This window comes from Hylobates moloch, unplaced genomic scaffold (assembly GCF_009828535.3).
Source record: "Hylobates moloch isolate HMO894 unplaced genomic scaffold, HMol_V3 SCAFFOLD_18, whole genome shotgun sequence".
NCBI classification, from domain to species: Eukaryota; Metazoa; Chordata; class Mammalia; order Primates; family Hylobatidae; genus Hylobates; species Hylobates moloch.
In genome coordinates this window covers 27,004,075-27,031,843 of record NW_026652293.1, presented here as the reverse complement: position 1 = coordinate 27,031,843, position 27,769 = coordinate 27,004,075, and the positions used below count along the sequence as shown (strand labels likewise).

At 35.4% G+C, this 27,769-nt stretch overlaps 2 protein-coding genes across 2 annotated transcripts in view; one reads left to right on the top strand and one right to left on the bottom strand.

The window, feature by feature from the left end:
- Positions 1-15,249, top strand: part of ODR4 (odr-4 GPCR localization factor homolog) — a 61,058-nt gene extending 45,809 nt beyond the window's left edge. The window contains exons 15-16 of the mRNA XM_032137398.2: positions 13,136-13,165; positions 13,954-15,249. The gene's annotated coding sequence lies outside the window, so the exon portion shown is untranslated. The remainder of the gene's footprint in view (positions 1-13,135; positions 13,166-13,953) is intronic.
- Positions 15,250-20,709: 5,460 nt separating this feature from the next.
- PDC (phosducin) lies at positions 20,710-27,285 on the bottom strand. Its single transcript, XM_032137402.2, has 3 exons — positions 27,225-27,285; positions 24,241-24,392; positions 20,710-22,324 (listed from the first exon to the last, which is right to left on the bottom strand). The coding sequence occupies exons 1-3, from the start codon at positions 27,283-27,285 to the stop codon at positions 21,800-21,802; spliced, it is 738 nt and encodes a 245-aa protein (XP_031993293.2). The 3' UTR covers positions 20,710-21,799.
- Positions 27,286-27,769: the final 484 nt, after the last annotated feature.

Here is a 27,769-nt window from a genome sequence, read left to right as displayed (position 1 = left end):
AAAATAAAACACCTAAAATATTAGACATGGGGAGGTTGAAAGTAAAAAAAAAAGTTTTTAAAAATGAAGTAGGTAAATACTAAAAACTTGTGTAGCTTTAGTGATATTAAATCACAATAATTAGATTTATGACATTAAAGATTGAGAAGGCCATTAAAAAGAAAGGACCAATTTACTAGGTATATATAACAATTTTCAGTGTGCATTTACCATATGAAATGGCCCCAAAATGTATGAACTGAAGCAACAATAGGGCTGAAGCAACAAATTGAACAACAGTGGGAGATTTCAACAACTAATTAATGATAAAGAATTAGTGAAAGCATTTTAATGTAATAAATACTGATTCAATAAACATTTAGAATACTAAACAGAATATTTTTCTTAAGCATTGTATATTAGCAAAAATTGACCATGTATTTTAAGCATGAAGCAAGTCACAAAACATATCAAATAATTGGTATTAAATGGATAATCAGAAGCAAGTAGAGGTCAGTAATAAAGGTTAAATTTTTTAAAATATTGCATTTACATGTTTAGATCTTCACAGAGGAGAAAAAGAAATACTTAAAACCTAGTTACAAGTAATATATATTTTTAAATTGGGTATTGTAGCTGAAACAGCACTTTGAGGGAAATGGCTTTAAATGCTTAAGGGAAAAGACTAAATGTGTAACTTAGAAAAACAATAGCGAAAGCAATGTAGAAGCAAGGAAATACAGGCAAGGGAATAAATCAATGAATTAGAAACTGATAAAGAATTACATGTTAAAGTTGTTATCATGACAAAACAGTAAAACGCATAATTGAACAAGATGAAACAGGACACAAAATAAAGATTGAAAAGGGGTCCAAATCCATTGATAAAGCAGGGATGAAAAGGTGACTACCAGGAACATCTTAATGCTAATGTATTTGAAAACTTAGACAAAATAGACCAAACTCTAGAAAATTGCAATTTACTTAAATTGGCTCAAGAAGAAATAGAAAAGCTGAATATACTTATTCATAGGTTGAATAGTAAACAGTAATTCACTTTTTGACAAGACCTGGCACAAGTCTTTCAAGGGGGGTAAAATTCCAACATTTTATACAAGCTCTTTCAAAAATAGCTAATGAGGGAATACTTGCCAGCATATTGTGTGAAGTTGATATAACTTACTGATACTAAAATCAGAGACATTCAGTAGGAGAAAAGAAAATTACAGGCTAATAGCACTAACACTTGTAAAGTCAAAAGCACTATTAATAAACTTCGACATATTAAAACAGTGCATCATGGCTAAGTTGTATACTTTAAAAATGAGGAACATAAGGGTGGCTATTATCACCACTTGTGCTTTTTTGTTTGTTTAGATGGAGTCTCGCTCTGTCACCCAGGTTGGAGTGCAGTAGCGTGATCTCGGCTCACTGCAGTCTCCACCTCCTGGGTTCAAGCAATTCTCTTGCCTCAACCTCCCGAGTAGCTGGGGATTACAGGTGCCCACCACCACGCCTGGCTAATTTTTATATTTTTAGTAGAGACAGGGTTTCACCAAGTTGTCCAGGCTGGTCTTGAACTCCTGACCTGAGGTGATCTTCCTGCCTCAGCCTCCTAAAGTGCCGGGATTACAGGCGTGAGCCACTGCGCCTGGCCACCACTTCTATTTATCATTGTCCTATAGGAAAATAAGCAAATGACAAACCAGGTCTTTTCAGAGGGTATGGCTGAACAGATGAAAAAGAGTTTTACCTCGTAAGTGACTGGCTAATTAAAACCATAATGAATAACATTTTACATTCAATAGATTGAAAAATTAAGGAATATGACAATACCAATAAAGATGATGTGCCTCAGTCTTTCACACTGAAGATAGCATTTTGTACTGATAGACTCTGAGCTCAGAAAGCAATTTGGCACTGTCTCTTAGAGTTAAGCATTCACGTACGCTAACCATTCTACCACTACATAAATGCCTTAGAGAAATTCTTGGATATGTGTACCTCGAGAGTACACATGTAACAATGATTGTGGCAGCCCTGTTTTTAATCACTCAAGTGTCCATTGACAACAAAAAACAAATTACGGGTTTTGTAATTTTATTCAGCAGGGCGAATGACCTACATGCAACAACCCAGAGTAATCTTAAAAATGATAAAGCAAGTCTCAGAAGTCTACATACAGTATGCTACAGTTTTTATAAAGCTATGAAAGTAACTGTATTATGTAGGAATATGTATAGTTGTGATAAAACTTTTAAAGGAGTCGTAAAACTCAGGATAGTGGCAAGGTGTAACACATGAATACATAAAACAATGTTAGTGATACTTTCGTTCTTGAGTAATGGGTTTCTTGATCTTCATTTCATTTACTTAATGGCGCTAACATAAATTTTGGGTGGGGTGGTCTGTTACTAACAAACTACCCTCAAACTTAATTAGCTTAAAATAATAACCATTTCACTTGCCTCGATGCTGTGAGTTGATAGGAATCAGCTGGGTGGTTTCGCGCCACATGATGGTGACTTTAGCTGCAGTTATCTAGGGGCTGGATTGGGCTTGAAACATCTGAGATACTCATGCACATGATTGGCAGTTAATGATGGCTATCAGCTGGGAATTCAGCTGCCACATCTCAGTTTATGTGGCTTCTCCATGGGACTTGGAGTTCTTCCAGTCGTGGTGGCTGGGCTTGCTATCATTTAAGGCTGGGATCCAAGAAGCAGCATCCCAAGTATAAGCATTTCAAGAAGAGGAAAGTAGAAGCTAAGTCCTCTTGGGGCCTTAGCTTGGAAGTCCCAGAACATTATTTTCACCACGTTGTATTGGTCAAAGTAATCTACAGGGCCAGCCTAGATTAAAGAAAGAAAAAAAAAACCCTTTTTGTTGGGAAGGGGTCGTGCATACATAAGCAAGAAAGAAATTGATGGCAGAAATCTTTGGTAGTTACAATGTACCCCCTGGTCATAGTAATTTATGTTCCTGATGGAAAATTATTTCACTACCTCCTAGGAAACCTTAAAGTCTCATCTCAATATGACATCAGGTTCAAGCTGAAGACCCAGAATCTCATCATCTAAACCAGTTTCAGTTACATATGAGGCACCTTTACTACAGTTTCCCTCAATCCGAAGATGTGCAAAAAACTAAAGACAAGTTTTCTTTCCCCTATTCACCCAGCCTACAATGGTGAGTCAGGCAATATACACTGTTGTTTAAAAAAGAGGAAAAATGAGAGGTACATAGCAGTGAATGGTTCATAGCAATTCTGAACTCCAATTGGGCACGTCTAATTCCTTATGGTTCTGGGAGCAGAGAATGTATGTCAATTAGGGCCTAATTCTACCTGAGAGTGGTTCTTAACTCTTGGCTCTTCCCTGTAAGATCTTGACTTTGCTCTGAGTCATTCTTTTCCGTTAGAAAATCCATACTCATCTCTTCAAGACAGGCCTGTCTCTAATTTGAACTGAGAGGATGTTGAGGAACAGCACCCTTAACTACCTTAGATACTCATTATCGAGCAGAGTGGTCTACAAAATGTGCTCATAAGATTCTTAGAAGTCTTTTTGTCTAGCTAAGAGGTCTGTGAGGCACTGGCTTAAATATTTCTGAAACCTTAAAGGATATTACAGATGGACTGGACTGTTGATCCTAAATTATCCTAATTCTATGGTTTACTAACAATTCTTGATCTTTGCCATAAGATGATTTCTTACTTGAGAACCTCTTGCTGGCTGGAAAAGATGTTCTACACACTTTAAATATGCTATAAATTTTGCTCCAAAACTGAACAGTTTCTTATTTAGTTTATTTCTCTCTTCTCCTATTTGATGATAGGCAGCTAGAAGTAGTCAGGTGGCATTTTCCATGTTTGCCTGGAAGTCTCCTTGGATAGATTCACAAATTTATTAGGTTATGTTTTCCCTTTAGCAATTGCCATGAGCTTATTAGTTCTACCTTTCACATTACTGCAAATGAAAGTGTTGCCTTTCTGTTTTCTCATTGATCTTCTAGCCACCACTGTCTGCATTTCCTGTTTAATTCCAAAGTTGAGGCTACATAAGTTTTGGGTTTGACCCAATGGCACCCTATTTCTAGGTACCAGTTTCTATTTCAGTTATCTTTTGCTCCACAACAAACAACCTCAAAACTTAGTGGCTTAAACCAACCATTTTGTTAACTCATGACTCTTTGTATAGAAGGAACTTAGCTGATCCAGTTGGGTGGCCCTGCCCCACATGATGCTGGATGGGGTATTCAATTATCTAAAGATTGTGATATCCAAGACAGTTCATCCACATGGTTGACAGTCTATCTGGTTTTCCTTCACATGACTTTTCCAAAGAGCTTGGTTTCCCACAGCACAGTGATTGAATTCCAAAACAGAGTGTTCCAAGATTCAGTGTTCAGAGATGAAAGAAGTGGAAACCGTTAGTCCTCCCAAGGCCTGGTCTTCTCAGAAGTCCCAGAATGTCACTCTTTGCATTCTGCTGGTCAAAGCAAACACAGATCCAGTCCAATTTCCACAGAAGGGGAAAAAGAAGCCCATATCTCATTGGGGAAGTGGCGCATGCTTGTAGAGAGAGAAAGAATTGATGGCAGTCATTACTGGAGATTTGTAGCTACACATTTTTAGTATATGTCAAAAAAAGAAGATTGAAAATACAATCATACCTCAGAGATATTGTGGGCTGGGTCCCAGACCACCAAAACTAAGCTAATATCATAATCAAGTCACAAATTTTTTTTGTTTTCCCAGTGCATATAAAATTATTTTTGTACTGTAGTCTAGTAAGTGCGCAGTAGCAGTATGTCTAAATAACAATGTATATACCTATACTTTGCTGCTAAAAAAAAAGTGGCAATCCTCTGACCTTTCAGCAAGTCATAATCTTTTTGATGGTGGAAGGTTTTGCCTTGATGTTGATGGCTGTTGACTGCTTAGGGTGGTGGTTGCTGAAGGTTGGGTGGCCATGGCAATTTCTTGAAAGACAATGACATTTGCCACATCAGTTGACTCTTCTTTTCATGAAAGATTTTTCTGTAGCAGGTGATGCTGTTTGATAGCATTTTACCCACAGTAAAACTTTCAGAATTGGAGTCAGTCCCCTCAAACCCTGTGGCTTCTTTTTCAACTAAGTTTATGTGACATTCTGAATCCTTTGTTATCATTTCAACAGTGTTCACAGCATCTTTTCCAGGAGTAGGTTCTATCTCCAGAATCCACTTTATTTGCTCATCCTTAAGAAACAACTCCTCATTCATTCAAGTTTTATCATGATATTGCACCAATTCAGTCACATCTTTAGGCTCCACTTCTAATTCTAGTTCTTTTGCTAATTCTACCACATCTGTAATTACTTCTTCCACTGAAGTCTTGAGCCCCTCAGTCATTCATGAGGATTGGAATAAAATTCTTCCAAACTCCTGTTAATGTTGATATTTTGACCTGCTTCCATGAGTCACAAATATTCTTAATGACATGTAGAATGATTAAGCTTTTCCAAAGTATTTTCAATTTAGTTTGTCCATATCCATCAGAGGAATCACTATCTTTGGCAGCTATCACCTTACAAAATGTATTTCTTAAATAATAAAACTTAAAAGTCAATTACTTCTTGATCCATGGGCTGAAGAATGGATGTTGTATTTGTAGGTATGAAGCAAACGTTAATCTCTTTGCATATCTCCATAAGAGCTCTTTCAATAATATTTTGAAAGGAATCATTTTCTGAGCATTAAGTTTCAACAGTGTGCTTAAAATATTCAGTAAAACATGAGGAAAGCAGACATGCTGTCATCCAAGCTTTACTTTTCATTGGTAGAGCATGGGCAGAGTAGATTTTGCATAATCCTTAAGGGCCCTAGGATTTTCGGAATAGCAAAGGAGCTTTGGCTTCAACTTAAAGTCACCAGGTGCATTGGCCCCTAAAACAAGAGTCCATCTGTCCTTTGAAGCTTTGAAGTCAGGCATTGACTTCTCCTCTCCAGCTATGAAAGTAGATGAGATCTTCTTCCAATAGAAGACTGTTTAATCTACATTGAAAATCTATTGTTTAGCCACCTTCATTGGTTATCTTACTTAGATCTTCTGGATAACTTGCTGCAGCTTCTACATCAGTACTTGCTGTTTCACCTTGCACTTTTATGTTATTGAGATAGCTTCTCTCCTTAAACCCCATGAACCAACCTCTGCCAGCTTCAAACTTCTTCTCTGCTTCCTCACCTCTCTTAGTCTTCACAGAATTGAGGAGAGTTAGGGCTTCCTCTGGACTAGGCTTTGTCTTAACGGAATATTGTGGCTGGTTTGATCTATCTAAACCACTCAAACTTTCTCCATATAAGCAATAAGGCTATTTCACATATTCATATGTTCACCGGAATAGCACTTTTAATTTCTTTCAAGAACTTTTCCTTTGCACTCACAACTTGGCTGTTTGTTGCAAGAGGCTTAGCTTTCAGCCTGTCTTGTCTTTTGACATGCCTTCCTCATTTAGCTTAATCATCTCTAGCTTTTGGTTTAAAGTGAGAGACATGTACCTCTTTCTTTCACTTGGACACTTAGAGGCCATTGTAGGGTTATCAACTGGCCTAATAATAATATTGTGTTTCAGAGAATAGGGATAGGGAGAAAGACAGGGAAATGACTGATTGGTTGAGTAATCAGAACACACACAATTTTATCAATTAAGTTTGCCATCTTATATGGGCATGGTTCATGGAGCCCCAAAACAATTATAATAGTAACATCAAAGCATCAAAGTCACTGATTACAGATCACTGTAATGAGGCATGGTGGCTCATTCCTATAATCTGAGCACTTTGGTGAGTAAATCACTGGAGCCTGGGAGTTCAAGACCACTCTAGGCAACATGATGAAACCTCGTCTCTACAAAAACAAACAAAAACACCACCACCAAACAAACAAAAATTAACTGGGCGTGGTTGGCACAAGCCTGTAGTCCCAGCTACTTGGGAGGCTGAGGTGGGAGGACCACCTAAGCCTGGGAGGCTGAGGCTGCAGTGAGCCATGATTGTGCCACTGCATTCCAGCCTGGATGACACACTGAGACTTGTCTCAAGAAAAAAAAAAAAGACATAATGAAAATGAAGAAGTTTGAAATATTACAAGAGTTACCAATATGTGATACATAGACAGAAAATGAGCATATGCTGTTGGAAAAATTACAATAGATTTGCTTGACACAGGGTTGTAAAAACTTTCTACTTGTAAAAAATGTAGTGTATGTGAAGTGCAGTAAAGCCAACTACAATAAAATAAGATAGGCATGTTTAGGAGAAAGAACAGACAAAAGAGTTCCCTAAGGAAATAGTTACTACAAAAAAAAAAAAAAACCCACATATGACCCTTATCACAGTCTGTCTTTTACTATAGTGCCTCTGTCTTCCTCTTTTTCACTGTGACAATTCTGGGGACAAATAAAATGTCTTTTCTTTTACCTACCCCTACAATCCTCAATAGTCAATAGGTTCATGACTATATCACAAACATAGCTAGGAATAATCAAGCCCTATTATCATATAACGTCATTATGTTTGCTGACTCTTACCTAAAAGATTTGTCTAAATATAAATTAACCAATGCATAATAAATATCTGGTAAATTGTTCTTGATTTCTGATTTTAACCTAATAAATAATTATGTTGGAAATATCAAGTCTGTTAATGAATATTAATCAAAGGTGGTCAATGAGGTCTCATAAAATTTATAACATTTTATTAAAAGGTAAATTAATATGTTAATAGGTATTGATTTATTACTTGTTAAGCACAAAGGATGAAAGTAGAGTTAGAAGTTACAGTCGTTTTTGCCATTTTGAAAGTGTTTCAATTTCATTATTTCATTGGATTTTTACAACAGTTTTGTATTTTATGTAGGGCAAAGATTTGTTAAATAGATTCAAATTGTATTAATATAATAGAAATAGACTGATTATTATTCACAAGGACACATAGAGTAGATATTTGGGTAAGTAACTATTATCTTTGTCTCTATAATCAGAAATAGAGTATTTCTTCTTTTTTCATCTTTGTAAAAATATTTTATAGGTATTTTATTTACTTAACACCATTAAATGAAGCTAGATTTTGTACTGTACTATGGAACTTCTGATCCCAGAAGAGCACTGTACAAAAATCCTTAATTAAAAAGGCTTGATATTTTAGAAAACTATCCTTTATTCAACTTGTTCAATTTGTTGAGGAGATTTTTTGTTTACAGAATGGTGAAGAGGAACTTAATAATAGGGATGAAGGTAGTTTAATCAGGTCTTAGATTCTATTTTAGGCAAATCCAATTTAGTTGTAGAAACAACAGATGCCTACCCCCATGATTAAAATTCTGAATGTCAATAAGCTAAGATGTTAGACTGCAATTTCTGTGTCTAAACAAAAATAACCAACATAATTTTAATAGATTTTTTTCTGTGCTTTCAAGTTAGCACTATTAAAAATATTTTCTAGTTTTTAATTATAAGTAGTTAATAATTATGGAGAATTGAGTTATATTCCTAGATCTGCCAAAAGAAAAATAATAAAACCTTGTGAAGTCAGTTAATTCCTTTGATCTTTAAGTGGGAACAAATTCTAACATTACACTAACTCTCAATAAATAGTGCTTTACAGTTTACAAAGTACTTTCATTTCTGTCTTGCCCTCCCTCCTTTTTTTTTTTTTTTTTTTAACAATTCAGAAACAGGTTCAGGAAAGTCATTTTCTAAGCCTAAATATTACTGTGCATATACAGATTAAGGGGAAACATACTGATGAAGGGGAATAATTAAGTGTGTAGAAACAAGATAGATGACTGTACACAACTAAGAAAACATAAACATAAGATTTTTGGAATGTGGGAGAGGATGGACTCTAAAGCACAGGTGGCTCTTGGCCTTTAGAGAAGGAACACCTCTTCTAGCATAATAGCTCAGAGAGGGAAGAAAATAGGTGTAAATATATACGGATTTGAAGGTGTGCTGGTGAAAAGTTGAAGATAATCTCATCTGATGCCTCAGATTTCTATAAAATTGTCAAGGTCATCTTCCAAGAGTGAAGGATGACGAAAATAAAGATTTGTAAGAAGTATTGCAAAGAATGAGATATCAAGTGGCCAAAGAAATAATGTGGAATTGCCAGAGAGTGGTAAAACTCCTTCTGAGGTTAGTAATCACAAATGAATAAGTTGTGTATTTTTCCCCCAGCAATCTTTGTCTTCTCGGATTCAAGAATAGAAAAAAATGAAGAGCAATATTTGGGAGGCTTATCTAATAGACAGATGAGTTGAAATTAAAAAAGGTCGTAGAAATTTAGTTTAATGATGGCCACAAAACTTAAGCAGAAGGGTAGAGTAATTAGAAGGTCAGTATTTGTCAGTAGCAAGGATGGAAAAAAAGTGATATATACAAATAGCATGAGCCTAAAAGATATGTAGTGTTTTTACGGAAGCCAATGAGAAGAATAATCTGGGGTAAGGGATAGTGTCACTAATGATATTTGAATTCTGAAATAATACAAAATCACCATTTGCAAGCTTAAAGAGAAAGTGTACCGTCTTTGAAGAGGCAGATTTCAGTAATGGCAGAGATGTGGAAGGAATTCTTGGATAAAAGGTTGAAAATAGAGGGAAATTCTGATTTTAGAGAGCAAGGAAGCACAGACTTTCATGGGGATGGTGTAGTAGAGTATTAAGGCGAAGGGCAAGCTGGGAGTGGGCAGGAAGTAGGGAGTGGGAAAAGTTGGTAGGGGGCTTATGTTTTAGATATTGATTGTGATTAATGCAAGATTAAGAATCATGGTGGGTTCAGTTTCATAGTTTTTGAGGAGGTTGGATTCTGGTTCTAATAAAGAATTTGGCTCATTCAGCCTAAGTGAGTAATTATTGCAGTTGGAACAAGTTTTGGTAGCTTCTCGTATATGTCTTGGAGGTGGGAGGGGACCTAGGTATTGATGCCAGCAACTGAAGACATTAAGGCTACAGTAGGAACATAACCTATAGCTACAAACTGTGATCTTTATATATCCAACCTTATATTCCAGGGAGAAATCCAACTTGATCATGTTTTATCTTTTACAAACACTGTTGGATTTGACTTGCTAATATTTTATTTAAATTTTTTGTTTCCATACTTGTAGTAACATTAGCCTGTAATTTTCCCTTCTCATACTGCCCTTGTCCAGTTTTGGTACAAAGATTATATGAGTTTAATAAAATGAGTTGATAATTATTCTCCTTTTCTGTTCTCTGAAAAAGCCTGTGTAAAATAATGTTTCTTTTCAGATTCATAGAATTAACTTACAAATACATCTATGCCCTGTGTTTTTTTGGGGGGTGATATTTTGTTAACTACTGTTCCGGTTTCTTTGCTGGTTACAGGGCTATTCAGACTTTCTATTTGTCTTAAATCAATTCTGGTAAATTATATTTTTCTAGAAATCTATTGTTTTTTTGTTTCCAAATTTGTTGGCATTAAGTTGCTCATAATATTTTTTATCATTTTTATCTCAGCTCTAAGCATGTGTTTTAAAAAAAATTTTAATGTTGTTTATTTATGCTTTTCTCATAGCCACCACACCCCCTGCAGTGAATCTGGCAGATTTTTTCTTTTTTTTTTTTTTGAGACGGAGTCTCACTCTGTCACCCAGGCTAGAGTGCAATGGTGTGGTCTTGGCTCACTGCAACCTCCACCTCCTGGGTTCAAGCAATTCTCCTGCCTCAGCCTCCCGAGTAGCTGGGACTACTAGTGCATGGCAACACACCAGGCTAATTTTTGTATTTTTAGTAGAGATGGGGTTTCACCATGTTGGTCAGGCTGGTCTCGAACTCCTGGCCTCGTGATCCGTCCGCATCGGCCTCCCAAAGTGCTGGGATTACAGGTGTGAGCTACCGCACCTGGCCAGATTTTTAAAAATCTTATTAAAGAACCAATTTTTGGCATGTGAATTCTATCTATAAAATTTATGTTAATTTCTGCATATACTTATTTCCTTATTTTTCTGCTTTGTGGGTTTGCTTTATTTTCTTAACTTAGTTGGAAACTCAGGCCATTTGTTTTGAGTCTTTCTTTTGTAATTTATGTTTTTAATAGTAATATTTTCTTGATATTCCAAAGTTTTGATATAAAATACTCTTATTATTTTTAAGTTTTAAGAATTTCAGATTTCCGGTATAAGTTATTCCTTGACACAGAAGTTATTTAGATGTATGTGTATTTATTATTAATAGCAAATACATATTTGTTATTAATTTCTACTTAATTGCATTGTGGTCCTAAAGAGTAATTTGTCTTAAGTATACTAGCTCATTATTAACTTTTGAAAATGTTCCTTGTGTGTTGGAGGGGGAAAAGTGGCTACTGTACTAATTATTAGTTACAATGCTTTATTTTTCTTATTTTATTATTATTATTTTGAGACGGAGTCTCACTCTGTGGCCCAGGCTGGAGTGCGCTGGTATGATCTCGGCTCACTGCAACCTCTACCGCTCGGGTTCAAGCGATTCTCCTGCCTCAGCCTTCCGAGTAGCTGGGACTACAGGTGCCCACCACCACGCCTGGCTAATTTTTGTGTTTTCAGTAGAGACAGGTTTCGCCATGTTGCCAGGCTGGTCTTGAACTCCTGACCTCAGGTGATCCACCCACCTTGGCCTCCCAAAGTGCTGGGATTATAGGCATGAGCCACCGTGCCTGGCCCGTTGCAGTGTTTTAAATATGTCCCTTTAGATCAAGCTTGTTAATTCTGTGGTTAATAGCTACATAGATACTAATTTTTTGTTACGCGATCTAGCAAAGGTTGAAAGAACTGCACTGAAATTTCTGATGGTGGATTGCCACTTTTTTCTTGTAGTCTGTCAGTTTTTACCATGTATATTCTGTGACATTTTATTAGCCATATATATGTTTAAAATTTTTAGATCATCCTAGTGGTATTGTACCATTTTATAGTTATGTAATAATGTAAGTAATATTACGTTACGTATGTAAGATATATTTCTATATCTAATAATGCTTTTTCTCTTTAAATATATTTGTCTGATATTAATTGATACTTACTTAAAGAATTGTATTCGCTAGATATAGTTTTTCCATCATTTTACACCTTGCTTTTCTGTATCCTTATGTTTTGAATGTATCTCTTTCGAATAGCCAATACCTGGGTTTAAAAAAAGTCTAATTAGACAATATATACCTCATAACTGTTAAATTGAAATCATTTATGGTTTTTGTTACTATTATTATGTTTGGAATGATTGCCTCTTTAAATTCTTACTCTGGAACTGGAAAGAATGGTAAAATAACTCTGGTTTCAAATAGAAACTCCTTGCTGCTCCTTCAGGGAAAGCCAAATGGAGGTTTAAAAGTCCTTTCCATTTCCCTACCAAAACAAAAGCAACAAAAAAGAAAATTAAAAATCCTCATTCTCTGGAAATGCTTGAAGAGGGGAAAAAATAAATTGGAGAGACAATGATTGGCAAAAATGACATCTTTATTTATTTTTAATAAAAGATAAATGTAATATAGAGCCATGGCCTTATTCTTCTAAACTTCTCTGGGACTTACACAGTTTATTATGTAAGTCTCTGTAATTCAAGTTACTGAGAAAGTTCAATTTCATGTGTGATTACTATTGCCTATTGAAAGTGCATCTAATTTGTTATAACGGGAACCCTGTAGGGGAAATAATTGTATGTTGTTAGCAATGAATATATGTAAACCTTTAAAATGAATTAATGTTTTTGATATAACAAGTTTAAATCAAGCTAGTCTGTGTTCAATTATTGGAAGCAGGGAGTGAACGCTCTAAGAAATAAAATGACCTAGGGTGAAACACCTTATTTTATGAAAAACTAATTTTTAGGAGCATTTTCTTTTATACTATGTAAAAAAATCCCTGAAAGATGAACAGACTGACAGCTGTTATAGGTGAGAGCCTCAAGTAAAGATAAAATTAAATGTTTTCCTTAAATGCTATTGCCCAAATAATGAATATCCATAATTGAAAACTGAGATTACCGTATACTTTGCTTTGTTCTCTCTGCCAGAGTCCTACCCACTGTGTTAGTTGTTAGAGTTGTGGAACTTAACTGAAGCTTTCTCTGGATTCCAGGTAACTTTGTTCTTTTGTTTTTGTTTTTTTCCTGCAGAATCGATATATGGGCCTGAACTATATTAAGGTAGATCTTCTAATCTTAGATAATCCTGAATTTTGTTGTTAATGCATTCTTTGCACTGATGATTGCCAGTAAGAAGTATGCTGTGATATGAAAAGCACAGGAACCAGGGATGGGAGGCCTAAGGTTAAATTCAAACTCTATATCTTCTTAGCTGCATAACCTGGACAAGTCAGCTAACCACAGACACTTCAATTTTGTCATACTTGAGGAGGACATATTGAAAACATCGTTCTACCTACCTCATAGAGCAATTGTGTCTTGTACTTCTTCAAATGAGATAATGTATGTGAAATAATTAGGTAACATAACACATCATAAAAATGTTGGCTATATTTGGTGCAACAAAGCTATTCCACAGCATGGATTATACTGTCTTTACATCAATTCTTTAGTAATTATGAACATACATAGTATTTGACTTTTATATATGTTTCAGGAATGCAATATCTAACTTGTTCATGAGGTACTTTATTTTCATTGCAAGGCATATAAACGACTACCTATGACAAATGTATTTGTTCTTACATGATTTTTCAAAATTTTCCTATTAAAAGCACAGGAGTTACTGAAGTAGCACCTATCTTGAAAAGTCAAGTTAAAATGATTATTGTTTGTGTGTGTGTGTGTGTGTGTATATATATATATATATGCGTGTGTGTGTGTGTGATTTTTTGAAGTCCAATTGGTATAAAAGATAACTGTTTTGTCATAGAGCCTGCATATTTTTATCTAAATATATGTTAGTACCATTTTAGTCATTATACTCTTTTCACTTTTTAAACTTCCAGTTAGAGACCAAACTTTTGAAAATTGACTAGAGAAATGCTGCTGTTGAGTTTACTTTCTTCTGAAAGAACATCTTTTCCTGTAATGGGAGGTACAATATTTCTGTACAGAGCTACTTCACTTCCACAAGTCATAGGTCATCAAGAAGAGCATCTACATCCCCAAATGTTTCAGAGTGTAAGTCAAAAACTCTTACAATTCCACTTCTTTTCATGTGTCTTGTAGATGTTTTAAGAATATTTTCAGCTGCATGGCTTGACAGCCTTGGGATTCCCTCACACATTCACAATCTTTTTTGGATCAGTCTGGTGTGAGCATGAAGACTGGGAGTTGTGGAGCCCACTTAGGAAATGATTGCAATTGTCCAGGAGACAGATGATGGTAATTAAGTTTCCATCAGCCTGGAACTCAGAGGACAGAAGATACATATTCTGTATGTAGAGGTAAGCAGTTCTTTCCTGGGGATGACTTTTACCTTCCAGAAGACACTCGGCAACATCTGAGGATAGTTTTAGTTGTTGCAACTAAGGGAGGGGTGCTAATAGTATCTACTGGTTAGAGGCCAGGAATGCTGCTAAACATACTATAATGCACAAGACAACTCCCCACAGCAAAGAATTATCTGGCCCAAAATGTAAATAGTGGTGATTTTCAGAAGCATCGGTGTAGATAGTACCTGAAGTCGTCAGAGGGAATAACAGCATCTGAAGTGTGAGGGAGGAGACTAATCCACAAAACACCAATAGACAAGGAGCATGCCCCCGGTCACAGAAGCAGAGAAGAATCTGGAGAGTGGTATTATGAAAACCAAAGTGAGGAAAGAATTTCAATTTGGGAGTGGTAATCAGCATTCAATGTAGCCGAAAATTAAGTAAGATGAGGACTGTTGAGTCTAACGGGCTTGGTGGTTAGGTGGTGTATTGGATATTCTCCATTTGCTTCTTAAAATTCACGTTCTATCTTTCTCCATCCTGTTTTATCCCTAGAGAAGGTTAACTTAACAGACTTCATCAACAAGGTTCTCTTGCCCTCTGGCTTTCAGCTGGATTCTGACAATGAAAGGTCCTGAAAAGAGATAGAAGAGCAGGAGGAGAGAATGCAAGTTGTTTCTCCCTGAAGCTCTGTCCCCGCTGGGCCACAGAGTGACAGGGGCAGTGTTTCTCTTCCAAAAGCTAAAGCTCCTGTTGGGCAGCTTTTTCCTATAGCTGCAGGTCTCACTGGTTTCTTGCCCCCTCCAGGCCTGTGGGTAGTAGTCACTTTCACCTGTTAATAGGTGGTGCTTCACTATCTCTTGTTAGTTTCCTGCCTAGACCCTTGTAAATAGTCTTTTCTTTTTTTGTTTTTTAATTATACTTTAAGTTTTAGGGTACATGTGCACAACGTGCAGGTTAGTTTCATATGTATACATGTGCCATGTTGCTGTGCTGCACACATTAACTCGTCATTTAACATTAGGTATATCTCCTAATGCTGTCCCTCCCCCCTCCCCCCACTCCACAACAGGCCCCGGTGTGTGATGTTCCCCTTCCTGTGTCCATGTGTTCTCATTGTTCAATTCCCACCTATGAGTGAGAACATGTGGTGTTTGGTTTTTTGTCCTTGCGATAGTTTGCTGAGAATGATGGTTTCCAGCTTCATCCATGTCCCTACAAAGGACATGAACTCATCATTTTTTATGGCTGCATAGTATTCCATGGTGTATATGTGCCATGTTTTCTTAATCCAGTCTATCATTGTTGGACATTTGGGTTGGTTCCAAGTCTTTGCTATTGTGAATAGTGCTGCAATAAACATACGTGTGCAAATAGTCTTCTTTAAACTCCCTTCAATCATACCTTTTCTGCTTGTGCTGTTTCCTTCCAGGGACCTGCCTGACACAGAGGTCATTGTTGATCTGTATCAGAACCACTTTCAGTGGAATAGTTGAGGCAGATAGGTGGAAAAATAAATGGAAAGAAAGGAAGAAGATTAGATACATTGAATTTTTGTTCATTTTTTTTTTTTTTGCAAGGAGTTTTGGGAATGAAGAAGAGAAGGAGAATACTAGAGACAACAGGTAGTAATAATTTGGAAGAACCAAGACAAGTTTTTAAATAAGAGATGGAAAGTTGTTTTTAGGTTGTGAATAAAAAACATAGAGGGAGGGGATAGAACTGTAATATGTGTAAAAAAGAAATTTGAATGTATTATAATCCAATTAAAAGCACAGATGACAATATTAGTCTCACATAGAAATACATCTTTGAGAACAATAAAATGGAAAATAGATGAGCTAATAGATGTAGGGTAAGAAATTAGGGAAGTTCTTGCCTGGTAGGCTCAGTTTCTACTGGGATGTTGAAAGAAGGTCGTTTAAGGATTTAGGAGAAGGAGACTGAGGAGAATAATGAAGGTTTGGAATAGCTGCTGTGGGAAACAGAAGAGGGATCTGTTTGCGGAACAAGCTATGGACCCTAGTTGAAGAGCACTGATTGGTTGATATATGTATGAAATTTTGAGGAAGACACAATTTTGTTGAGTAGGACTTACCAGCTAGTAGTTAGGAAAAGAGAGACCAGATGGTTGAAATGATTGGAAGTTTGGGGATTTAAATGATAAGTGCTTTGGAAGAATAAAGGGATAAAAATGGGGGAAGTGCCAGCAGCAAGGTGATTGATGACATCTGTCAAGTGTTTAGGCTGCACAGGAAGGATAGAAACAGGGAAAGTGGAGAAAGGCAGGGTCAAACAGGCAAGGCTGAGAAATTGCAGGTCTTAACATGTGGTTTGGTAGAAAAGAATTGAGAGGGCTGGGCGCGGTGGCTCAAGCTTGTAATCCTGGCTCAAGCTTGTAATCCCAGCACTTTGGGAGGCTGAGGTGGGTGGATCACTTGAGGTCAGGAGTTCGAGACCAGCCTGGCCAACATGGTGAAACCCCATCTCTACTAAAATACAAAAAGTTAGCCGGGCTTGGTGGCAGGTGCCTGTACCCCAGCTATGCAGGAGGCTGAGGCAGGAGAATCACTTGAACCTGGGAGGCGGAGGTTGCAGTGAGCTGAGATCATACCATTGCACTCCAGCTCAGACGACAGTGCGAGACTCCGTCTCAAAAAAAAAAGAAAAAAATGAATTGAGAGAACTGGAAGGGTAGATGACTATCTTCAGAGAATGGTATATTGAAATTGAAGGGAAGTTGGCAGTAAAAGTAAAAGGAAGAACTGCATGCCAGATTATGTTAGCTAATCAGAGGGGCATGAGTGGATGACAGTTTCTTCACTGAAATCCAGTATAAGCTGGGTTCCAGAATGTAAGATCTCAACCTTAATAAATAAGTAAAATTAAAATGTCACTACATCTGTTAATTTAAGAAATGTGTGCTCCCCTCCTAGACAGTAAATCTGTTGAAAAGAAAGAACGACTATATTATACATTTGCATCATCTCTTCTATTATTTAACGTAATTCCTTGTATATATTAGACACTACAAATCATTCTACAAATGTTCGAAAGGTAACAAAAATATATAAAATTTGTATCATGAGATAATGTATTAGATATATTTGAATAGATAAGTATACGATTAAATTTTATTCTATAATACATTCAGTATAAAACTTCAAAATGAATTTCTTATTTATGTGCTAAACTTTATTTTGTTTTCAAACTTAATTTAATTTGCTTATTGTGATATCTACAGTCATTCTGAAATGGCAGTTTTTGGGACTTCTCTCTTTCAATTCACATACATAAAAGTTTGAATAAGTTTCTAATATAGAGAAATGTGAGTGGTATGTTTAGCATAGATTAATTGAATCCCAACTTCTTAATAAATTAACTTTTATTTACATAAGCAGATCCTTAAAATCATATATCTATGTACTGTATGCACCATTTTACTTCATGTATATCTATTAATAATAATGAAAACTAACATTTGAGTAATGTCAGTGTCAGGTACTGCTCTAGTTTACATAATTTACTCATTTTCCCCTCACAACAACCCAATGAACATGTGCTATTATTTTTCTTATTTTACAGATGAGGAAACAGTAGAGAGGTTAACTAATTTGCCCAAAGTCACAAAATCAGTGAATGAATTAAAACCTAGGAGATCTGGTGTTCAAGATACTAACCACCATTACAGTATAGACGCATGGATACAAATGCCGATGCGTTTATCTTTGATTGCTTGTTTGATGTTTGTTTTCTTTACCTTAAGATCCCTGAGATCAAGGACACTGGCTGGTAAATGGCATCTTATCAATAAGTATTTTGTGAACAAATAAATGAATGAGCTTCTGACTTTACAGGATAATTTTGCCATTTCCTCCAAAGTTTCCTATTAGTTTACAGCTAACACTCTTGGCTTTTCCTTCAAGTCCATTCCAGTTATTATTTGGGTGATTTGTTATGAGACATGTTATGACATTTTAAGCCTTTACATTTAAAATGTCATTCTTTTGCTGAGACAAAAACGATCTCTTTTCCTCCTCCTCCTCCTCCTGCCAAAAGAATTGCAGATAAAGTGTTTACATGAGGGGAGTTTGTAATCCAGTATTTCTGCAGCAGTGGGCTTCAAATATTCTAGGCAAATCCTGCTTTTTTTTTCAACTCTTCCTGATGAGTGTTGTGATCAAAGCTTCACCTTGGCATCCATTAGTCATCGAGTACTTACTTTGAGAATGGTTGCTATCATCATTTACTCTCTAAACAGGTGCCACCTAGTTACTTTTGTTTTGGCAATTATGGGTTAAATACATTCCTGAGCCTAGTCCTGCTTAAGCTTGCTAGTTCTCTATTTTAAATTAAGGCACGGTAGGTTATTTCTTTCAAGAGTAAAGGTTTCTTTAAGTAGGAATCTTTCAAATTACTCATTTTTACTCATTTTTATTGTTGTTTTCTGTAGATGAGTCTTTCACTGTTCAGTCTTGCTTTACTGTGCCTGGCTGACAAAACTGCATTACATAGCAGTTAACAATGGCTAATGATTAAAAAGAACTTATATTTTATTCTTAAAATATTGCTCTCTTTTAAGATGCTTATTTGACTATTCTTCATTACTGCATTGCTACCATTCTTTTAAGTATTTACTTTCAGTCCATGGAATTAATGTCAATTTATAAAGAGTTGTTCCACTGAGGAGTTTTTGAATTATAAATATATTATGCAAGGATCCTTTTTTTTTGCTACAGTTTTTTAGGTCCAGTAATTCCTTAGCAAAGAACTCTGTATGGGATTAATATATTTGTTAGCAATTACTTGATAGGAGAAACATGTTGAACTATTACTTTAAAGCTACTTATTTTATATATAATTATCCTGAATGTCTCCTTTCTAGCACTTTTTCTCCACGTGATATGCCTGTTGTTCATCAAGTTAGAAATAGTCCATGGGGCAATTAAAATTACTTTCCCAACTGATAAAGAAGAGTAGAGGATGGAATTTTAGATTCATGAGCAAAAACACTCAGTACCCATTGAAGTGACCATATGTTAGGGAGTAGTCACAGTCAGGAATTCTATCTCACCCACTTTTGTTTCACCAAAATCTAGTACAATCGCAGATCTTCTTCCCCTCCACTGCCACCCCATTTGTTTCCTCCTTTCTTCCCTTCCTGCAATTGAGACATAGGATTTTAGAGTCTAGGACAGAGATAAAACTGGAGATGTGAATTTGAGAGTGGCTTTAATATAAATGGTAGTTAAGATTATGAACTGGAGGACGTTACCTGGGGTGTTTAGAGGATAAATCAGCAAAGGAAACTTGGAAGGAATAGTCAGTGGAATAGAAGGCAAACAAGCAGTGAGTTTTCAAATCAGCCAAAGAAGTGACTTAAAAAGGCTAAGAGGCCAGGCACGGTGGCTCACGCCTGTAATCTCAGCACTTTGGGAGGCTGAGATAGGCGGATCACTTGAGGTCAGGGGTTCGAAACCACCCTGACCAACATGGTCTCTACTAAAAATGCAAAAATTAGCCAGGGGTGGTAGCACACGCCAGTAGTCCCAGCTACTCGGGTGGCTGAGACAGGCAAATCACTCAAACCTGGGAGGCAGAGGTTGCAGTGAGCCAAGATTGCACCATTGCACTCCAGCCTAGGCTACAGAGTGAGACTCCATCTCAAAAAAAAAAAAAAAAAAAAAAAACAAGGTGGGTTGTGGTGTAGAAAATAGTCAACTATGATACATGTTTTTAAGAGGGAGAAAAAAAATAAGGAATGGGAATTGGCTATTAAGTTTGACTCTAAGTACTTGGAACAAAGGCCTGATTGGAGTGAGATGAAAAGAAAAATTAGAAGTGAGGAATAAAGATGGTGACTTTAGATACCTCTTTTGAGAGACATGATTGCAAAGGAAAGCAGAGAAGTGAGTGATAGCTGGAAAATTTAAGTGGGCATATTTTAAACAGTGGACAATTTAAAAATTCACATGTAAGCCAATATAAATAATACAACATAGAGAAGGAAGAAAGAGATGATGCAGAGAGGGGGGTCATAATTGCAGGAGAAATAATTACTACGTGGATAAAAAGAGTAGGATTCACAGCACAGTTTGATCAGTTGGCATTAGATAGAATGGACACTTCTTCCATCATGACATCAGCAGAAACAGTGTTTACTTTAGCTGTCCACGTTAGATCTGGTGATGGAAAGATGAAGTAGGTCTCATCTGATATCTTCTATTTTCTCAATGAAGTATGAGTAAGATGAAATGTTTGAAGTGGAGGAAAGTGATATAAAAGGCTTATGGAAAGGAGAGAAGCTATAACAATAGTCATTTAGGAGAGTGAAAAGTAGACTTTGTGGCAAATGTCTAATTTCAATATTGAGCTGCCACAGGAAATTGTGCAAACCTGCTTTAAACAGATTTCTCACAGGGAGCCCCTTTTTGGGTACTTATCAAGTACCTTATCTTTAATTGCAGGCCATATTATGTCAGCACCATTATTTCTCTACTGTGATTCAGACACCTAGGAATTTATTTTATCTTGCTCTTCATCTCATTGTTCTTTTAAAGACATTTTAAACAGATTTTATTTTTCACTTCCACGTTTTTGTGTTGGAGGAGAGACTTCCAAATGTTTTCAAGGGAAATAAAAGTAGAACTTACACTTCACTTCTCTGATTCTCTGTTTTACTATTTATAAAATGGGAGTAATACTATCTATGTACAGATTTGTGGTTAAGAATTAGAGATGATATGTATAAAACACTGGCCCATAATAGGCAATCGACAAATGAATATTGTAATTTTATTACCACTAAATATTATTCTTCCACCCAGAGAATAAGAAGATCTTGCTTCCTTTTTTAAATACAATTTTAACTTGGCACAGTGTTTCTAAGTTTCTTATGCATTAATTTGTTTGGAATATAAGATATTTTACTGAATGATATTTTGTATTTTGGGCTTTATAATGTTTTTAGGGTCTTGGCAATGTAATGCTTGAGAAAGAATAGACTTCACATAGAAAATTTATTTCCTCATGAGATTTTATTTTTATTACACAAAGAAAATTATAATGAATAATGTAATTTGAAAAGCCCAAATAATAATAACAGTGAGGAGGGAAAATGGAGTAAAAAAGACAAAACATAACTTGAAAGGGATTTTTGAAAAATGTCATCATATTATCCACATCCTCTTTGTCTACTAATAATGTTGCTGAAGACAGCTCTGTTTTGTAGTAAGCATTGTATCAATTTGAGTAACTAATACTAAGAAATGCTAATAACTCGATTGTTGCATCAATCATTTTTGTCAAATTAGCATAGCCATGCCCATACCCTGTGTTCACTAAAGCAATATAGATACTACCAAAACCATCATCCAATGCCTAAAGGATAAACATGAGATATTGACATAGTGAATCTTTATTCAATATCTTCTTCTATTTTGGTATGCTCTAGGGCATGTACCTCTCTTTCAGGTAGTAACCCATATTCATTTAGGAATGACTCCACATCCCCAGCAAAAAATTCTTCAGCAAACTGTTCAGCAACACTAATAAAATTGCTTATGAGTTCCCCACCTTTATAGATGAGCAGTGTAGGAAGTACATCTAAGGAAAAGCGGTCCCCAGCACCTGTATTTGAAGCTTTTATTTTACAAAACTTAACTATAGGGTATTCTGCTGCAAGGCATGTTAAACTACTGTTTAGAGCATCACAACCCTTAATACCATCTTCATAAATGTGAACAACGATTGTGGTGATCTTCAGTTCCTTTTCAATTGTTTCTAGGAATTGCTCTCCAGTTTCCAGCTCATACACAAACCCATATCTAGGCCCAAAACTCAGCTTCTGGTGCATATCCTGCATACACTGTCTACGGTATTTACGAAGGCAGTTTTCATCCTCTTTCTCTTTATGAATTAGTTCATATTCTTGAATGCTCATCTGAGAATAAAGAAACGATAGAAATTATTAAGTCAGAAGTTTTTTTCCTTAGATATACCAAGCCCATTCTCAACTGAAGGAGTTTACTTTTGCTCTTTTCTCTGCCTGGACCACCTACCTTTCACTCCTGATGTGCCTTTCTCTTTCACCTCATTGAAGCTTTTGTTTAAATGTCACCTTCCTTGATTACTTTACCTAAAAAGGTCCCCATCTCACACTCTCCATTCTTTATGCTGGTTTATTTTCTTTATAGCGACAAACACTATTATATCTTATAACTTACTGATTTTTTTTGAATATCCAAAAAATTCAAGTAAGACAGCTTTTCCTACTATTTGGAGTCCATCAGATCATCCAAGAGGTTAATTTTTGGATCAGCAGCATCAGCATCACTTGGGAACTTCTAGGAAATGCAAATATTTGGGCACCACCCTAAGTTTACTGAATTAGAACCTATAAGAGTGAGGCTAAGTAATCCATATTTTAACAAGCCCTCTAGGTTATTGTTATTCACTAGTTTGGGCTGAAGTAAGAAAAGGCCCAAATTCCATTTTCTAAGATAGCTACTTTTCATTGCAGTTGGAATAAAAAGTCACCTGCAGGGCCTTTCATAATAGCTACTCCATTATTAATGTATTTAACAGAATATTAAGCACCCATTCCCCCAACCAAAAAAGAAAAAATGGTATAAGGGAACAATGGGACATAGTGTGATTAATAGATGTGGAGCAGCTCAGAACCATGGATTTTTAAAGTAGAGGAGAATTGAGAACAAGTGAAACTAATGTTTATGAAAAACATACCAGGTGTTGGGCACTTCACATAGATTATGTTATCTAATCCTTACAGATAACCTCTGAGGTAGGTATTATTAGTGTCATTTTACAGAAGACACTGAGATTTAAGTTAAGTAAAAGTTTATGATGCTTTCATTACTTCTTTCTTTTGTTTCTGTTTCTTATATTTGTTTCCCTAATGCCTTCTTTTCCTTATGATATTTTTTTCTGTTTTAAGATTACTGTCCCGGGGTGGGTATGGGAGCTCATGCCTGTAATCCCAGCACTTTGGCAGGCTGAGGAAGGTGGATTGTTTGAGTCCAGGAGAACAGACTGGGCAACATAGTGAAATTCTATGTCTACAAAAAATGGTGGTGCGTGCCTGTAGTCCCAGCTACTTGGGAGGCTGTGGCAGGAGAATCGCTTGAACCCAGGAGGTAGAGGTTGCAGTGAGACAAGATTGCGCCACTGCACTCCATCCGGGGTGACAGAATGAGACTCTATCTCAAAATGATAATAGTAATAATAATAATAATATTGTCCCAATTTAGTTTTAATCCTAAAAATTTCCAATGTTTCACATAATTTTTAAGTTGTTGCTATAGTTCTGTTAATTTAACAGATCAAACCACACAAATTTAACTTGAAGATGTATTTGAGCATTTATATGAAAACTTGTTTCATTCACATATTCAGGCATATGGATATGTAGGCATTCAGATACATTTCCAAAGTTTAACCTTAGCATAAAATTTTTAATAATGATTATGTGTTACATTTGTGTAGTATTTTACATGCTTCAAAATAGTTTTACATTTATTTTTTCTTTACATATTTTCAAAATAAGTGGAGCAGGTTTGTTACAATTCCCCAGATGGAATTCTCTGTATGTTGCTTTCTCATATTGTGAAACTATCTCTAGGTCAGCTCATGTATTTGTAACTAATTCTTTTCATAACTGTATCTGTTCTTAATATACAATGCCACAATAGGCATTCACTTCATTTCCATTTTTTTTTTGCCAGGGTAAGCAATATTGTAATGAATATATTTTGTAATAGTCTAAAGTGATTCTCTAGATTGATTTAGATTAGAAAACACATTGTAAATTATTTATTGCTGATTTTTGTATTATCTTACCTTTCTGCTGACTCGTTCCTTTGAATCTTTGCCATTCCTACTCTGAGGAGAAGACATTTGCCTGAGAATCTCCTTCTTGCTAGGTGGAATTGAATCACTGTCTTGACTCTCTAATTTAAACTTTCTCCAATCATTTATTACTCCTTTGGGTCCTGGAATGAAATTAAAAATAAATTGTTTTCCTTTTTATTTTCAAAAGGACTATTGGCATAATTGAAACTTGTATAAGTATTGTCATGGAATACTTATTATCTCCTGCATCAGAAGCAAACATCTTGTTTGGACTAGAAATTTCTGACTGCCCTGCTCATAAAAATATGCTCCCACATTAATCTTGTTAAATGGGTTTTGCTAAAGGATCTTTTCGGAAACATTTGCAATAATGAAAATATAAATTATGCACTTTGAACTACTGGCAAAAGGTAGGGTTAATATATTTAAAAATTAGAGTCCAGGTAGGATACTAGAATTTTGGAAAAAATAGCACTTTTAATACCTAAGAAAAAAACTTCAGCAACAAACTAAAATTGGCATTACAGTATTAATAAAGGAAACTGGGAATGTTGGGGAAACAAAATAACAATAGTATATAAAAAACAACTGGTGAGCAGGGGGCCTGACCTCAACAAAACTAAAATGGCTTTAGGAAAATTATTACGAGACCATCCCATTCTTCTAAGATTCTAGGCATATTTTACAAACATAGAAAGAATAGGATTGGCAGATTTTTTTTTTTTTTTTTTTTTGAGATGGAGTCTTGCTCTGTTGCCCAGGCTGAAGTGTAGGGGCGTGATTTTGGCTCACTGCAACTTCCACCTCCTGGGTTCAAGTGATTCTCCTGCCTCAATCTCCCGAGTAGCTGGGACTACAGGCACATGCCACCATGCCCGGCTGATTTTTGTAGTTTTAGTAGAGATGGGATTTCACTATGTTGGCCAGGCTGGTCTTGAACCCCTGACCTCAAGTAATCTGCCCACCTCAGCCTCCCAAAGTGCTGGGATTACAAGTGTGAGCCACTGTGCCTGGCCAGATTGGCAGATTTAAGTAAAACTAATTAAATGAAGGATGATTTAACTGGAATTCTGATATTCGGTTGACCTGATGACTAACAACATTATTCATTTAAGAAAGTCTTAAATTCTTTAAAACAAGGAATATTAAACTGACTATCCTTCACTAAAGCTTAGCTATATCCACACCTTTAATGTCCGTATTCTATATCAGATTCTATACGTGGATGTATTCCTTCTTTCTCCTCCATATTGCCTAATAATTTTTATTTGTCTTATATATGATATATATTTAATATAAATTTGTTATGAATGTATTTATATTATATGCAGGAAATTAAAGCTTTTTGTTTTCACATACAGTGTTCATATCAATATTTTAGATATGTTTTATGCATATACAAAATATACATGTTTGTATGTTTGTTTAAAAAAGAGAATCCATTTTGTTCCTGTTTTCTACAAATGGTGGTGTATTATCTGCATTTTTCCTTACCTTGTTTTTTCTGTTTCATAATATATCTTGGAGATTTTTTCAGTATACACACATGAAGAGGTTCTTCCTTATTTAGAAAATTGAGGCATGGTGTTCCATTGTGTAGATAGACATAATTGACTTAAACAGTTTCGTAGTGATCTACATTGTTGTTTCCAGTTTTTTCTATGACATATGATGCTGAGTGAAGAATCTTGTGCATACATTTTTAAAACTCTGTTCAGGTATCGTTAGGGTTATGTAAGTAAAATTCCCTAGTCAAAGGGCATATACGTTACTAATTTTGATATTGCTAGGTTGCCCCTACAGAGATTGTACCAATTTACACTGCTATCAGCAACATATGAGGGTGCCAAAAATGTGTTATTAAACGTACTTGCTTTCACTATAGTTTTTTGTGTTACTTTTTTCTGTTTCTTCTTTTCCCCATGAATAGTCTGTCCTATCTTTTGCTCATTGTTCTATTTAGTAATTGGTTTCTTTTCTTATCGATTTGTAGAAGCTCTTAATATATATTAGGAAACTGACACTGTCGACTGCGTTGCAAATGTTTCTCCCCAATTTGTTAAATGCTTTTTGACTTTTGTTCCTGGTGACCTTTATCAGACAGCAGATATTTCCTTCCTTTTTTTCCCTGTCTCCCACTTTCCCTCCATCCATCCTTCCTTCCTTTTTATAAATGAATTTACCAATCTTTTCTTCAATGGTCTTTTTGTTGTTGTTTTTGTTTTTGTCATAATTAGGAAGGTATTCCTCACATTGCTATTATAAAATAAATCTCCACACATTTTGGCTGGTACTCTAGTGAATTCTTTCAAACTTCTGGCTAAATTTAATGGCTCAATCCAAATTAAAAGAGAGAGGAAATTACCATTCAAATAAGATTCAATAGAGTTAAATGTGAATTTTCAAATTTAAGTCATGATATTTAAGTTTTAAGCTCTTAGGACTGGCATATAGATAGCCAAACACAATTTAACAGATTAAGAAAACAGACACTGGATGAAATGAAGTGTTAGGTTTTCTGGAGGAATACTGAAATTTATTTATTCAAAAAAATAAAGGGAATATCTTATCATTCTCTTTATTTTATTAGATTAAAAAATGAAATTAAAGGCCATTTATTTACCTTTTGATCTAATCTTGTTTACAATGAAAGTTTGTACTGAGGGTGGGGTAAAATCAGGAGAGAGGAAAGTGGCTTAATTATAGTGTAGATAAGAGGTCTTGTGATAGTTGGACAGCAAGAAATTGCCAATAATTGGTGGTTTTTTTTACTCTTTGACATCTAAATAAAACTATTAGGAATTATTTGATTTCAAAAATTAATTTGCCGACTTAAGTATTTTTTAGATTAGTATAACAATTTATATAAAGATATTACTTAAAGTACATACTGAATAGTGTCAATAAGAACATTAGATATTGCCATATTTAATTTTAATTTAATAATTATTTTTTCTTCTAGCTTTGCTTGCCTGTATGTGTGGCCTGTCCTTCAAAGTCTTCCTCCAAACTTTGGCTTTTGGCTTCTTCCATTTTAGGTTTGATATAATCTATAGGAGGAACAAACAAATAATAATGACACAAGAATTCCAGGATGTACATACATATATAAAGAGATAAATATATAGGTATATGCATATTTATAGTCTCCTGCTGCCAGATTCCATAAGTAGGCTAAGGATAATCACTCAGTGATAAAGTATTTAGAGTGTTTCTGTCCGCAATGTAACAGGACATTAATTTAACATGTGTTATTAAAGATGTCTGGACTTCAGGATTTTATATAATTCATCATTTGTCTTTTCTTAACTCAAGCCTTCCAGTTAAGTCTATGTGGTTAGTGAACATTATTTATTACTGATTTTCCTAATTTCATAATATTATTTGAAATTTGAATATATGAGATGTAATATATGTTATTTATTTCATATAATAAAAATTAAATTAATAATTATATACTTGCTATGAACACTATGTGTCAGGCATTGTTTAAATTATTTTATGTGTCAAAACTCAT